General features: G+C 37.9%; 1 protein-coding gene across 1 annotated transcript in view; it reads right to left on the bottom strand.

Annotated features, from left to right (window-relative positions):
• DNAH3 (dynein axonemal heavy chain 3) overlaps positions 1-16,592 on the bottom strand; it is a 239,155-nt gene that overhangs the window by 155,113 nt on the left and 67,450 nt on the right. Inside the window, 5 exon segments of the mRNA XM_018562281.1 lie at positions 304-420; positions 7,650-7,764; positions 12,244-12,335; positions 14,070-14,281; positions 15,559-15,703. Coding sequence (XP_018417783.1) covers positions 304-420; positions 7,650-7,764; positions 12,244-12,335; positions 14,070-14,281; positions 15,559-15,703 — 681 coding nt within the window.

Raw genomic sequence — 16,592 nt, 5'->3', positions numbered from 1 at the left:
TGCTTTTCTTGCACTCCTGGCAAATCTACCAATGCACCTTTAATATCATAGGTATAATAATAAAGTAAGTGATTTTTTTTTAAGCTGAAAAAGTAAACTTTCACAGGCTTTTTAGCTGGTTTCTACATACAGATGCGAGGTATAAATGAAATTCTTCTCTTTTGAGTATATGTATAGTATAGTATAATACTTTCTATACATGCATCAAAATGAGTTGCGTACTCAATGTGCAGTTCCCTTTTTAGAACAATTAATTTGCAAATGGTAATACATGGGGTAATTATTGTTGAAATTTTCACTTACCCTGGCTTCATTTTCAATTGGCTTAATGAATGGAGAACCACACATTGTTTGTGTTTTAATAATGTGATCATCAAGCAGTAACTGAATGTCATCAACAGCTGATAGGATGCTTGTGCTCTGCAAAACAACAAATTGTTTTAATGTACTAATTTTCTAGCCAATCATAAGCAAAACCGCTAAAATATTTTCATCTATTTCATGATCAACTGCAAATTAAAATGGTCAGGGGTCTTACTCATTCAAATCATAACATCTCAAGTGGGGATTGGGTTTTGAGGGTTATTTTAAAGCCATCCTTCATGCCACTTCTTATATTTTTGGATTAGATATCTGGTCTTATACATATTTCAGTATTATATTTTCAGTCCTTATTATGGTGTTTGGATTTACTGCTGTCATGTTTTCTTTAGAACTTCTTAGCGTGTTTGCAGCGTCTTTGTTATTGTTCTTTCTTAAAAATGCTAAGATACCTTCCACGATACCGGACCTTTCGGTCGGAGGGAGATTTCCTCTGACCGGTTGTGCTGTGAGTGAACATGGAGCAAGCTTCCCGGCCAATCAGGAAGCGGGGCGGTGGGTAATGAATCTGGGAGAACCCTCTCCCAGATTGGCCGGGAAAGCGGCTCGATGCTGATAGGCTGGAAAGCCGGCTTCCCGGCCAATCAGTATCGAGCCAGCCAAACATCATGGAGTCGGCATCCCGGGCAATCAAGAAGCTTCCTGATTGCCCGGGAAGTCGGCTCCATGCTAGTGGAAGTACCGGTATCGGTACTCAGAATCCGCGAGTTCCGAAGGATAAATATTGGTACTTGATACCGAAAAACTGGTATCGGTGAATAATTATTACTATCCTCCCCCCTCAGTACCCACCCTTTCTCATTGTCAGTTACAAGGGGTTGCAAGCAGTTCCAAGCATTACAGGAGCACAGAGATGACTGTGTGCACTGGTGTACATATTTTAAAGTGCTGCTCAGTACTACCATGAGGAATCGTGTTTTGTAAGCTGCTCCAACCCATGCCATACTATCCACATAATCATTTATCCCAAACCTTGTTTTTGCTATTTTTCTACTATCTGGCTGATGTGACAAATTTACTGCTTTATAAATACGCCCCGATCTTAGTGCTTTTGTTGTTTAACACACTTCAAAATGTCATCTTCAAAGCACTTTATTGCATATCACTGCACTTTTTTGCACTACATTTTTACATACATTTTTGGGTTTACTCTATTACTTTTTATGTATTTATTCATATTCTCATACTTGATGGTTTTGTGTAAATTACATAATTAGAGGAGATATGTGTTCTTTTTTTGTCCTCGCTCAGGACACCTAACAGTTTTTTTTTTTTCCTCTGCATTTTTTTTTTTCATGGTAATTACCCATCTCGGGTTCAGCCTCTTCTCCCGGAGTGGTAGATGTCCCTGTATATGGTAATCCACAGGATGGGACATGCCTTTTGGATCGAGTTTGCTCAAGTCTGCAGTCATGATGAATACATGTGCACATTTTCATGATTCACATTGCAGGCTCTCTTCATTTTTTTAATGAAGATTTTATTAGGCCTGAAGCCCAAAAAATTAAAAATCTTCCCCACTGGGGAAATCTTCCCCACTGGAACCAGGGTGTCAGACTGCAATTTGCTGCCCACCTCCCTGTCACTCATTTTACCATGATCGGTAAACGCAAGCTCTGCTTTTACACACAATACACTGTTCGGAGGGGAGGAAGGTATACACACATTTCTTGCACAGCACAGAGGCAGAACTTTCCATGCAGATATGAAGAGGAAAGCTAACGAAAAATTGAAATTTCTGTGTTCATATAAATCAGCTGCATCGGCCTGCTTCATGTAAATTCGGTGTGCATTGCTGGCATATTTTTTTTTTAAATACCTTTGCAAAGGTTGAACTGGGCTTTAAGTCACAGCATTATAGGCTGCAAGTTTGTTTTAATCAATACCCTGTTTATTGGCCATACAGTGCTGGCCTATTCATAAACATCTACACATATTTGGGATCTTTGTACTTAAATATAAATAGGAAATTATAAAAAATATTTTAGGCATTAAACACACTAAAACAGCTTTTTGTAACATTTTGCCCCAATTCTCTTTTTTTTATTAAAAAAAATGAGGGTATTTTTGCTATATATTAAAAAAAAACATTGAGGATATTTTAAAAAACAAATCATTAAATAAGGGCCCTAAACGTATCAAAGCATCAAGCTTTGGTCTGGCCACCAATGTTTTGATTGCTAAAGGTTTGGAAAAGTTTATTTTTCAACTATTAATGGGTTTGTTAGAACATCAGCTCTAGAAAGTCTGGTAAATTTAATTGAATATGCAATTACTGAGATATTACGTGCAGAAAAAATAGTTATATATAATATAGATTTAGAAACTTTCACACCAACTATTATTGTCTGAACAGAGAGGGAGAAAATACAATTTAGAAGAATCCCTGTTGGCATTATCAAATCTACTTCACTAGAAGCTTTTATATTAATCTGAAATACAGCATGCAATATTCAAATCATACTTTTAATGGAATTCAATACAAAAGATCATTACTTGGAGTTATGATTAACTAATGGTATAAAGCTATTCCACGCTCTGGATACTCCTAGTTAAACAGATATAAAGCTGCTATGCTAAAAGCATAAACGCTTTCAAGTGCTACAAAATAATTGATGCACAGCGCTAAGTATCCACAGTTCCTTAATACATACAATTGTGCAAAATAAAACAAACTATACAGTGGTTTCTACACCCATCTAAGTGCAGATAATCTAATAGTGTCAGTGCATGGTGGGACTTCCTCAGATTTATCTGGAATTTGGGAAACTGATTGAAGGGAAATAAAATGTGCACATGAATCCCTTTTCAGTAGAAAATGCAATGATCTGTGGCAGAGCCTGATTGCTGCGAAGTTTTGGGACCATATTTTTAAACTCCTCTCTGCTCTATTGCACAAGTTTATCCCCAAAGACCCGTCTCTAGCTCTTCTTAACTGTAAACCCAAGGGCCTTCCCTATGCCTCCTTCAAACTCTCTCTCCACATTCTTACAGCTGCAAAAAGAGAAATAGCCAAATCGTGGAAATCTACCTCCCTCAGCGTTTGTAAGTTAAACGCCATGTTCACTGGATTATGTCACAGGAGAAGAGGACTGCCAATTTAAACAATGCCATGCCTAAATTTGAAAAAAATATGGCTGCCGTCGATGGAGAAGTACATGTCCTCAGACCTGCACCTTTGCCTTTTTACCCTTTAGAGACCTTTTTACACCCCCCCAATCCCCTATAGCTAGCCCTTCCCTCCATGCACACCCTGGACTCTTCTCTCCTTTTTTCCTCGCTCTTCTTCTCCTTTCTATTCACTACTACCTACATCATTTCACTCATATCCTACTCTTTGCCTATTACCCTGGAGTGCTTGTTTTCCGCCTTAATCAAGGCATACCCTGGCTCCGCTTTTCTCACCTCCATAAGTCCTGTGTCCTCTTGCAATAGAAGTACAGCAATCAACGTTCCCTTCTAATCTCTCCATTTTTGATTTGGACGACTCAGGAAGCATATTAGTCTTTCATAGATCTGGAGGGCCTTTGATATGATACAACTACTAACTCTCCCCAATTACTCTGTTACCTGCACTCTATGATGTACTTACGCTGTACCTTTGTTTGTTTTGCAGTTATGCATCCTTGTAATTGCCCTTCCATTTCTTTACCTTTTTTGTACTTGTTGTTTTTACTTCAATAAAAATGTATTTGGAAAATGCAATGATCTGACAGTTCAACTATGCAAAAATTTAGTTAAGAGCAGCTTGGGGAAATATCAGGTGTATGTACAGGATAGGTAACAGTCACCCTTTTCTTAAATAGGGGCAATGTTACAGTATAGATCTTTTCCTTTTGAAGAACAGATGTTGCTGAATGCCCAGAAATGTAACTTTCACTGGGCGAGTGTTGGGTAAATGTTAAGTGAATGTCCACCAATTTACCTTGATATACAGTATGTAAAGTTAACCAAAGACTTTTTGGAGAATTTTGGATAAATAGACCCCTAATATTCAATTCTCAAATCTAACACCCCAGGATACAAATACTTGTCTTTTTAAACATTATTTTCAGTCCAATGCAATTTAAAAATAGACAATATTATCCTTGTAATAAGGTATTGTCTTTATTCAATAAATGTTTCAAGTAACATAGTAACAAAGTATAGTAGCCACTATCCACCAAGAAGAACCTACCTTGCCCTGACCTGACTATAGGTAATTCATTTTGACTGATTACTGACTATGCCCCTTGGACTGTATATTGAAAAAGTCTAATGTATCTCTTTGAAATGCTTACCGTTTTTAAGAAAATATGTTGGAATTATCACTTGTGGTCAGGTTGAATTTTACTAATAGTTGTCAGAATTCTATAAGGAATTGTTCCTGTAACCTTTATAAAAGGCTTATGGAATGCAAAAATGTCAAATCCCTGAAGACAGGTACCCAACACTCACATTCGGTCTTTGTATAGCATAGGTCTTAGGCCTAATTCACACTAGATCGGTTGTCATCCATTTTTTAAAGGATGCCAATGGAAGGGAACCCAAAAATGTATGGGTGTGAATGGGAATAGTTCACACCACTGCCAACGGAGTATAAAAAAGCAAGTAAATAGACCTCTGACGACTTGTTTTTAGGTCTGATTGTGGTGTGAATGAACCCTAAATACGACATGGTGTTGGCTTTTAGTTTTAAAAAATCAGTTTTACAAGTGCTTATTCACATATTGCACTTTGAATGTGTTTCTCCAAATACTTATGCAATTCTAGTGCAGCATTCATGCCTTGCATGTGACTGTGTCCTTTTTGCTATAGCCATGTGTTCTGGAGCTTGCTAAACAAAGCCCAGTGCATTTAATTCCTCTTACTATCAGGGATCAAAGGCATTATACATTAGCGTGAGCATACAAAAAACAAACAGATTGGTTGTGCTTCAAATTGCCTGAAATTAGGAATGCTCTCAATACCATTTTTTATAAGATGTATGTTTTTCAGGGAGAGAAAGAGGTTTGTAAAGAGTCTTTATTATGAAAACAACATTAAAATTAAACCAAATAAGATGGATGTAAATAAAAAGGCCATAACTGTTGGTGATTTTACCTGGGAAAAGAGCATCTTTTTCTTTTTCATGTCCAGGGTAATCAAAGCAACAGTGACCAGACCACACGTAGAAGTTCTGGCACTGCTTTACTCAACACCAACTTTTTAACCACTTTGCGTATCAAAATTATTATAGCGCATACAATGCCTTTTTTAAATACCCTAAATATATATATATATATATTAACTATTTTTCCTAATAATCTGACTACAAAAATGTGTAGATTTTGATACACATGGGGGTCTAATCACTAAGCTGCCGTAGGCAGCCGAGTGAATGACCGACCTGAAGTGAAGGGGACCGAGCAGAACAGAAAAATAGTTTAAAAAGTAAAAAAAAGTAAATAGAAAACAATTGTGCGGAGCTAGCAGTGACAGCTAGCTCCGCCCCATTAGTTTGCTATTGTCCGGTGGCTCTGCAGCCGTCAAAAAAAAAACTCTCCCGGGCACTCTGGGAGCCTCCCGCTTCCGGCCGCCCAGGAGAGAAACACTGCTGTGTCTTTTTTTTCTTTATTCTGACACAGAGCGATGTCAGAATAGAAATAAAATCAAAAAATACATTTCCCATTGAAATACATTGCTACATTACTAATTGGCTATTTCAATTTGCAATAGCCAATAGTAAACTAGAATTGTACCCGCCCTCTGCTGATTGACCTGATGGAGAACTGCAGCAGAGGGCCGGTACAATGCTAGTTTACTATTGGCTATTGCAAAATTGAAATAGCCAATAGTAATGTACCAGTGCTTTTCAATGGGAAAATTCGTTTTTTTTTCTATTCTGACATCGCTCGTGTCAGAATAAAGAAAAACAGAGCCGTCGGACAATAGGAAACTATTGGGCGGAGCTAGCTGTCACTGCTAGCTCCGCACAATCGTTTTCTATTTACTTTTTTTGAATTTTTTATACTCTTTTTCTGGTCTGCTCAGTCCCTCTGAGGGACCGAGCTGAACAGCCGAGCCGAATGCCGCTCAGCAGCATTCGGCTATTCACTCTCTGCTGTTCGGCATTTTTAAGATTAGCCCGAACAGCAGTGAGATATATGCGTTCGGCTCGACTGAGCCACTCGGCCACGTTCGGGAGCTGTACTGAACCGAAGGAGTCCTAGGGATCGAAGCTAGCCGAAGGATCGGCCGAAGCTACGGCTAGATCCTTCGGCAGCTTCGTGAATAGACCCCATAGCGCTGTTTCTGGGTAAACAAGTATGTATATGTTAGATTTCTCGATATTAGACATTTTCCAGTACAAGGCTGTAATTTTTTTTAAAGTATATTTTAAGCTGGCAATAGGCCAGTGCAATGCATGCTGGACTTTCAAAAGATCTACAGTATCTATCAACAATTTGTCATATAAAAGATCTTTGGCTGTTTGAGTATCGTCTTGCCTAGGGCAGTCCCAAACCTAAATACACCACTGCTGATACCTAAAATCTTGTGAGAGTACAACCCAGCACAAGGGCATTTTTGTGTGAGATTTTGGGTACTAGACATCTCCCAATGATCTTTTCAGCTGGATGATGTTGTCACACTCATCTAGCCAGCATGAGTAAAAGCAGGGGGAAAGGGTAAGTATATTTAATAATTTTTTTCCTACAGGTTTCCTACATTATGCTGCTATTAATGATGAGTATGGGGACCCTAATATATAAAGCAGATGATGCATTTTTACTGCAAGATCTGCTTTAAAGTCCAGTGCGGTAGGTGGAGAATATTGCACTAGCATAAGTGGAGAACTAAGAAATATACCTTCAAGTAAAAAGCTAAAGCAACGGTCACAGTGAAATCTCTGCATGACTGTATTGCCACATACGATAAAAAGATTGTGTGTTTATTTATCTACGGTATTAAATAATTTTACTATAAAAAAATAATATTTTTAAAGGACACAATATATACTGGTATATTATATTTAAAAGCACAATAGCTTAAAAAAAGTTACTTATTTATGAAAAATATAGATAAAAGGAGAGATGTAACATGAAGTCTGACTAGTTGACATTTACAACAGCTTTTAAACTCACAATGCTTAGTGAAAATATTTTTGTGTAAAATGTATATAGCTGAAAAAGATGTAGGGATACATATTTTAAGAATACAATATGTTACCATCCAAAAAAATCTTACTTACAACTGGCCTGTATTCAGCACAGATATCTCTCTGGTGCTGAATATCTCAAATTACATACCGTGTCTCGATATCGGATGAAGTTAAAACTCATATTGGACCACTCAGACTTCATCTTTCCCATTGCTTTTTCTAAAGAGTATTCTTTGCTTGCTGCAGCCCCAATTAGCTCCATCCTATAAATCACAAATGATATAAGATTATTAAAACGTGCCCAGTTTATGCTGGAGATACAAATCTATGCTCTAGAACTCATGCTAAAGCCCATCTATACGAAGATGCATAAGTCTACCTTTTACACAAGAGCAGAGAGACTTACTTTACAGACAGGTAAGATGTCCTGCTGAATAGTATTTTTAAAAAACCAAATAAATGTTTTATGTTGGATACATCTTATAGATCTCTCCTCCTACATTCTACCTTACAGAAACTGTAAATGGATGCAGAGTTTAGACCTAACTGACACCTTTTTAATGACTTTGACCATTGGCAATTAAATACTACAGAAAAATCTCACCATTAGAGGCCATGAGAGATATAAACCAGTAGATACAAAACTGAAATACAGCTTCTGGCTGAACTTGGCCTAAAAAGGTAATTCTAACAAATAACATGTTGCTTTCAAATGGTACAAACTGATAAAACAACTACATTATAATGTATATGTTGTGAATCCAAGGTATGAAGAAAATTGCACAAGGTGAACCCTCTAGTGCTTGTTGACTGCTTACTGAGGACCACTGCCTCGATTCCAGACACATGATATGTTTTAAAGCTATATAAGCCCTTCACTTAAGCAGGAATAGTTTATTATTGGCATGAAGAGATCATGAACAGTGAGGTAGTTGTGCTATTTAACCCCATAGATCCCAGCCTGCCTAACCACAGTTCTCAAGCCCTGATAAGCCTACAGAGTCAATGATTCCAATGTTCTGCTGAAGGATAAGTATAATTCATCACTATTTTCTATTCCTCTTACACCTCTGTTAAAGTTGGAAATCACAATGACAGCACAACCCGACTCATCTGATATTGGCGGCTTGCTGACCACTTGAGTCAGGCAGCACAACACCCATATATAGGGACTTAAACTATCTGTCCCATCTCTCTAATATGTAGCCAGACTTGGACTCCATCTCAGGCAACACTGGGCAAGCTGACATATGAAAATAACTTTCCTCATCCCCTTGAGCCACTGGCAACCTCACCAATCCCCAATGGTTTATAAATTATATGTTTCCTGATATAAGGAAACTGTTGGATTGTTAAGTATCCTATTTATCAGCTAGACATACAACCTTATTTGTTTGCTCCTTTGGATTTATAACCTAGGCATACTAGGCTGAATACTTTATAAACGGCTCTCCTGAGAACCACCACCGGATTCCTGTGATATTCATAACCCAAACCATTCTATTTCTGGCTGTACTTTACTTCTCCATCCCATCGCATATCCCCATAGGTATTGGGCTATAGTAATAATATTGGATAATCTCCTTTCTGGGGGATTGCTGCACATGTGAGACAGACCTACTATAATTCTTGGGATGTCATATTATATAATGTTGTAATTTACGCCCACTACGTAGTCCAATCAAATCTGACCATTACAATTTCATATGCCATTTATCTAAACTTTCGCATGGTTTTAAAACTATTCACAACTGCAAGAGTAGCAAAGGAATGTTCTCACTGCTTATCTATATAGCTGGACTGCAACGCAAATCATAATTTACTCATAAATAACATAACTTACCCCCCCCCCCATTTAAATTTCATATACTGTAGAAGTACAAAGTAGTCTACTATACTGGCAGCTGTAGCTTTTGCCTGTCAGCATCACTGTTTATTCTGTCTGAGCTAATGAACAAATGCCATAATAAAAATAACTTTTATACCAAAGACTAGGGGGGCTATTCACTAAGCTGCCGAAGGCAGCTGAATGAATAACCAAACCGAAGAGAGCCGAAGCCTATTCACCGCAGCCCTGTACGGCTATTTTCAGTCGTATATTGGCTGCATTCGGCTTGCTTCACCTCCCTTTGGCTCAGCCGAACAGCCTCAGCACGGCCAAACCGAAGGAAAAAGCCCGTTCACCTCAGTTGATGCAACATTTGGATAGGCTGAAGCGAATATTGAGCAGTTCATTCCCATCTAAAAAAAACACAGAAAATGACAGGGCGACTGCCCTAGTGTAAAATTGTTTATTTAAGTGATAGTTAATAGTATGAATCGTACTCACACATCAGTACGTCTCTCCATCCCGACTGCTGTATGCTAAAAGCTAAAGTTACGCAAACCTGTTTATGTGCCTTTGTGAGCACCAATACATATCCATATAACAATCCATAGGGGGCAAACCTGGTGCTCTTCGCTCGTTATATAGATGATATTATCATCATTTGGGATGGCTCCAGGGAAGAACTTCAGGCATTTGTGGACTATTGCAGTGATAATCCTTTCAATCTCTCATTTACGCATGTGGTGGATGAGTCCTCTTTAGTGTTTTTAGATTTAGAATTGGATGCCAATTCAGAAGGGAGAATTATTTCTAAGACTCATTTAAAACCCTCTGCTGGCAATTCCCATTTGCACACTATGCAATTTATGGTATCATTTGCCCTTGTGGGAAACTTTATAAAGGCCAGACTTCAAGAACTATAAGAATCCGCTTTGGGGAACATAAAAGGAATATCCTCAATAAAAAAAGATTTGGTAAAACATAAGTCCAATCCGGAAGGGCTAAAGGTTTTTTGCATTGAAGGGATCCCAATGATGAGTGATGAAGGCACTAGGTTTAAAAAAAACTGTGTAACAGAGAGGCCTTTTGGATATATTCGTTGAACAGTCTAACTCCAGGGGGTATCAATGAAGGCATCAAATTGGTCTCTGTGGTCTAAATAGTATTTTATTCATGATGATTTACATGATTTTGGGATTCAATTCATGTATGTAATATTAGTATATATAATATTAATATTTTTAGGTTAATCACACACATTTATATCATATTTAATATATACGTTTTTATGTGGTTGTGTTTTATGAAGTGGTCTAATTTATCCTCCCTTTTGATATTGAATTTAAATCTAATATTTACTAGAAGTGTAGAAATGTTTAGTGCTAATCATATAGTAATATTACGTTAAACTAATCATACAATTCTAGGTCATTTCAGATTCATATATGTGCATGTTTGTGCATTTATTTAGAATATGAATCATGGGCTCTCTTTCTCATAGTTGTCTAATATTGACTAGATATTAATATACACATACTTCATAGATAAATTCATAGATATTAATTCATATATATAAAAAACTATCATCTATGATGATGTATCATACAATCGCTTATATATATTTTACATATTTTAATAAATTATTTTACACTAGGGCAGGCGCCCTGTCATTTTCTGTTTTTATAGGTTGTTCAGCTCCCTGACTGTTAACGGAGCTGCTTTCTATAGTGGTGGTTATTAAAGGGCAAATATGCGAATCCTGTGGTGCTGATGTGAAATGTGGTCAACATGAAGTTCATTCCCAGCTGTTTACCCCTATTCTCCAAGGGGCCAAACAGCAGAGAGTGAATAGCTGAATGCTCAGCTGCAGCTTTCAGTTAGGTCATTCTGTTGGCTATCCAGATGCCGCCCCCCCTCCCCCTTGTGAAAAAGTCCTTTAACTCCTTAGTGAAGGGAGACGTACACTGTACATCCCCATCACTAAGTGCCCAAATGACTGCTCACGTACACTATATGTGAGCAGATATTTGGGGCTGTGGAATGCCAGTAACCGCTGAGGTCAGGGTTACCATTCATTAATGAAGCCTCCGTAGTTAATAACCCCCTAAATTACAATGAATGAAACAGAATGGGAAGAAATAATTAGCTATTGGCTGGTTTGTAAAGATATGTTTTTCTTTTTTTTGCGTGAAAGAATAATACCCATCCTTTGCAGTCTGTGTGCTTTTGGGATCAAAACTAAGTATCAATTTAAGTAATAAAACCAAAACAGTATGTATAGGCAAAATTGTTTTTAAAGTTTATTAGCTAGCATAGGAAAGGGTTAAAATCCTGCAGTTTATTTTTTGCTCTCTGTGTATTAGTGAGGAAATTTAACTGTAATTCTTGTCCCACAGATGCAACAAGACCCTAGAGGAAATCCCCTAAAGGGAGGGGAAGTCTTCTGTTAAACAGTTGGCCCCAGAAGAGGTTGGAAGACTACTAGTTTAGGAGACTACTCTAATCTTTGGATTTTCACCTCGCTTTCTTTCTCAGTGACAATAGTCACCAGGAATAATAGTGGGTGAATCTCCCCAATATGGAGAAAGGCAGCCATAAAAACTTTACAAAGGGTTCAACCCTTCCCAAATCTAACCAATAATTTTTTTTTAAAAGTGTTTGCTTATAGATATACCTTAAAACATTGATGGGGTGGAATGTGGGTGTCATTGAAATCAAATATTTTAAAATAACCAGTGAGGCTTCTTTTCATTAACCACTTCATCGCGCGCGCCGAGCGGCGCGCGCGAGGGGGCGTGTCTGAGCGGACGTCTAGAGACGCCCGCTCAGATCTAGAGAGCTCCGGGCTGGCCGTTTTTCTACTACGGCCGGCCCGGAGGCAGTTAAAAACAACAAAAACAAAAACTCCACTTACCTATCGATGGATTTGGACAATCCGTACTCCAGCATATTAATGAGAGATGTATTGGGTTCTGGAGTGATATCAAATCCAACAATCTCACTTATCTAGAAAAGAAAATGGTATACTTATCAAAGAATAGATTGGTGTGCAAAGCAAAAACAATTATGGATAAACACTAGCCATTAGGAAAACAGTAATTTTCAAGATTAACATGTTTTACGCTACATAATTCTTTATCTTGTACTTTATCTTTGTACTTGTTTGGAGGATTGTTGCTGTGATTGTTGATTGTTAATACAAAGGTGTTAATGCAATTTATACAAAGTTTTTACTACCTATTTAAGTGGGTGTACTTTTGCCTGTGGATTTGGGGAGATGGAAATAAATAGGATTCCAATGGATAAGGGAGGAATGATTAACCCCCTCATGACTGGAGATGTACACTGTACGTTCCCATCATGAAGTGCCCAAATGACTGATCACGTACACTGTACCTGATCGCTGTCAGTGATCTAGTACCTGACAGTGATAAACCGCTCTGTTATCACAGTTTTGACAGCTCTGTACAGGTCCTGATGTGTACTGGCTTATTGCTCCTTGAGGCATAGAAACATGTAGCAAAATGTTTCTATGTTGAAACATTGTATCAGACTTCTGCTCATTCTAAGAAGGATCAGAAGTCTTTAGTGACATCTGAATCCTCACATGCTGCAGAATCAGCATTTCAGTGTCACTATGGTTATATTTGGCTGCTCCTAGGTTTGGAGCAGCCTAATAATAACCAACAATTAAAAAAGTAATTCAATTATCAAGCAGTAATAGTGACTGCTTGATATATTTGACAAAAAAAGTGTAAAGTTTTTTTTTCTTTTATTAATAAAGCTTAAAGGGCAACACTGAAAATCCACAATTTCTTTAACCACTTGACATCCACTAGACATTTATAAACAGCAACAGAAGCTGTGAGTTTAGTGTCATTTTCTTCAGCTGGCTCCTGACTATCAGTTGCCCAATCATTTTTACAGGTCTGTGCTCTCAGCACTTCCAGGGTTCAAATAAATTGGGTATTATATTGTGTTTGTGTGCACCAAAACATTTTAGTGTATTTTTTCCTAAAAATATTGATTTGCTAAAAGATTTCACAAATAATGTATGGCATAAAAAATTGCAACTGCCACCATTTAATTCTACAGTGCTTCTGCTTTTAGAAAATACAAATTGTTTGTGGGTTATACATATATATATATTTTTTTTTAAATGCAGATTTTAACACGTGGGGGAAAAATTGCTCCACATTCAAAATGGTTAAAGAAAAAGAATTGGGAGAGTAAAATATATTTTTCCCAGTACTTAGTAGTAATGCCGCTGGTAAATGTAGCACTTTCCCCCGGGGTGTGGTTTGGATTAATGGGCAGGCGGGCGGGCAAACACCCAATTTAGTTCACTTGTCGCGTGAACAGGCAAATTTGGGCGAATTAAGGTTCAGTCTGAACCTGAAGGTCAACCCTGTCACCAGTGGTTGAAGTTTGCATGGCAATTCACAGTGGGAAGCTTATATTTGTCTATGGACATCAACTTGATGTGAAACACACCATTAATGTCAACATCCACCTATCTGTTAGTTCCCTGTGTACAACCCCGCTGTGGCTTCATAGCTTTTCAAATAATGCTGGAAAGTGTAGCTCTAATAAGGTATCTGGCATCAGCATATATATATATATATATATACAAATTGTTGAATATACAATTAAAATGAACATTTATATTACAGTTCACAGTCAGCATAAGGTTTATTAGGTAGACTGAGCTGCATGTAAATTACAAATTGGATGTTGTACCTGTTCCCAGTGGCGGCTCTTCATGCCTCGGTTACAGATGACAGAGATAATAGGAAGATGTACTTTAAACTTATCAATTTTAAGCTTTACACTCTCTGCTACCCGCCTAGGTCCTGGCATGTCTGTAAATGTCTTAGCCAGCTTGTACATTGTCCTCCACATATTCCCTACTTCCTCTGAAATATCCTCTGCATTCAAATCCTGGAATGCACCTGTTCAAGAAAACAAGAGAAAGGAAAGGTTACATTTCCTTTATTACAGTGATTAAATGGTATTTCTACAAGTCTCTATTTAGACCTGTGTTTGTGCAAGCTTCTGATTTGCTTGCAAAAATTACTGTCACATCATATATTACCACTAGAAATATAAAACAAATCCTATATATACAGTTGTGATTTAAAAGAGAACTATGGGTTAAGTGTTTTTCCCCATAGTTCTCCTAAGGGTCACGGGAGGACGCTAGTGTATATATATTGCGAGCTACAGCTTGCGGTATATTGAGACCACCGCAGCCGGTACAAGACAACAGAAGGGCAACAGTGCAGTGTCAGATTCTACGCATCACCTTTCAACATCTCGTGGAGTCACGAGGTGGCCCAACAAAGTCATCTCGTGGAGTCATCACGTGGCCCAACGAAGTACTGATGGGATGGTCATAATAATGTGGCCACTCAGTGTATATATCTGGCCACTCAGTGTATATATATACACGCACATACACACATATACAGATATATATACAGATATATATATATACACATACATACACACACATACATACATACAGATACATACACACATAAACACACACACAGCATAGTGATTTTATATTACATATTGGAAATATATCTAAAATTAAACACATTATTCTAAATTAAGTGCATTCTTTTCTAGTATACATAATAGGGCACAGAGAGATCAGATCGTGGGGCCCCATAGAAAAATGTTAATGGGGCCCCCAAGCAGCCTTTCTCTGTGGCACATGGCAGTGTTAACTGTGCCTGATCTTACTGCCACTGATTTTAACAGAGCATAGTTAGTACACTACTAGGGACTAGTGTGGATATAATTTGTCAGGTAGCAGCAGTGTTGGCAATTACTCTAATACCCTATTACAAATTTTAGACAGGTTTTTTGCAGAACTACAAACCGCAGGAGAATCTCTGAGATTTTTTAACAGCATCAGAAAGACTGCATTAGGCATATAGGGTACACTTCAGAGTGATTGGGCTCTAGTAGCAGCTCTGGGGCAAAAAATCTACACCACTGTGATAGATAAGCAAATTCTCCCAGCTACAATTATAAAGCAAAGGGGCTCTGTGACTAGTGACAATTATGATGACTTTGATAGACTGCAAACTTTGCCTCAATACTCTCCCTAATCAGATGTCCTCCAACCCCTAGACCACATAGCAGCTGCGTGGGCTGCTATGCCTGTAGTTAAGCAACCAAGAGAGATCAACCTGTATTAACAAAGCAACTGACTTACCATTCATCCATTCCTCTGATTTACAGTGGAAGTTATATGCAGTTAACCAGAGTTGTTCAAAGGGCAGCTTGTTTGTTATTGCCACTTGCAACAAAGGGAATTGACTTTTCTCCCATTCCAGTAATTCCTCTTCATTATTGATAGCCTATGCAAATCAACCAAAGTTAACATATTAAAACCATCCTTACAAATAAGACGCTATGTAACTGATTTTTTAAACAATTGCATAATTCAGCTAATAAATTTGTGACACCTTGTTCATGGCCTTGTCAGTGGGTACAAAAAGCACAAATCAATGCAGGGGAATCTCAAAAGTAAAGCCTTTGTATAGAGATAAAAAAAGTGGGTGGGTGACTTAACCAGTTGTTCCCAACCAAAACTGGAAACACAGTTTTGTCTAGCGTTAGCCTTTAATGCTACTTACAAAAACTGGACTTTAAAATTATCATTTGCAGGGAGATATTTATAGAAAAGTGAGTCCAGGGCATTATTTCAACAACACTGTATTTTTGGACAGATGCTATTGCTTTTTGGAATAATTGTTTTACGTGCTCCACATCTTTTGTACTCAAATGCTAATTAAATCCCTTACAATGGATGCTGCATCTTAATATTTAACAGAGTTATTCACAAAAGGGTGAAGAGTGTGGGTAAGGCAGGAGAAGTTAACAATCTAGGTTAAAATTAAAAATTATTCAATTCAGCTCACGTTCCAGTTCAGCTATGTTGTCCTAGCTTGTTCACTTCTCCTGTCTTCACCCTTTTGTGAATAACCCTGTATATGTTTTAGTGCCTGTAGAATCAGCTGGTCCCCTGAGCACTGGCTCTGATATCTTGCTGTAGGGTGGTTCCTTTCCCTGGCAGGGTCCCATTGAGTCACCCTTTTGTGTGTGATAATAAGCTGTGTCTCTACAAACACACAGGCACAGCAAGGCAAGTCACTCCCCACTCCTCTTTCCTTTCTGATTATGAACCAATGATTAGACCCTCCATAGAGAAAAAGCAGCAGTCATGATCTTGGCATAACCACTTCA

This window comes from Nanorana parkeri, unplaced genomic scaffold (assembly GCF_000935625.1).
Source record: "Nanorana parkeri isolate BGI_ZX_2015 unplaced genomic scaffold, ASM93562v1 scaffold570, whole genome shotgun sequence".
Classification (NCBI taxonomy): domain Eukaryota; kingdom Metazoa; phylum Chordata; class Amphibia; order Anura; family Dicroglossidae; genus Nanorana; species Nanorana parkeri.
This window is presented reverse-complemented; position numbering and strand designations above follow the sequence as displayed.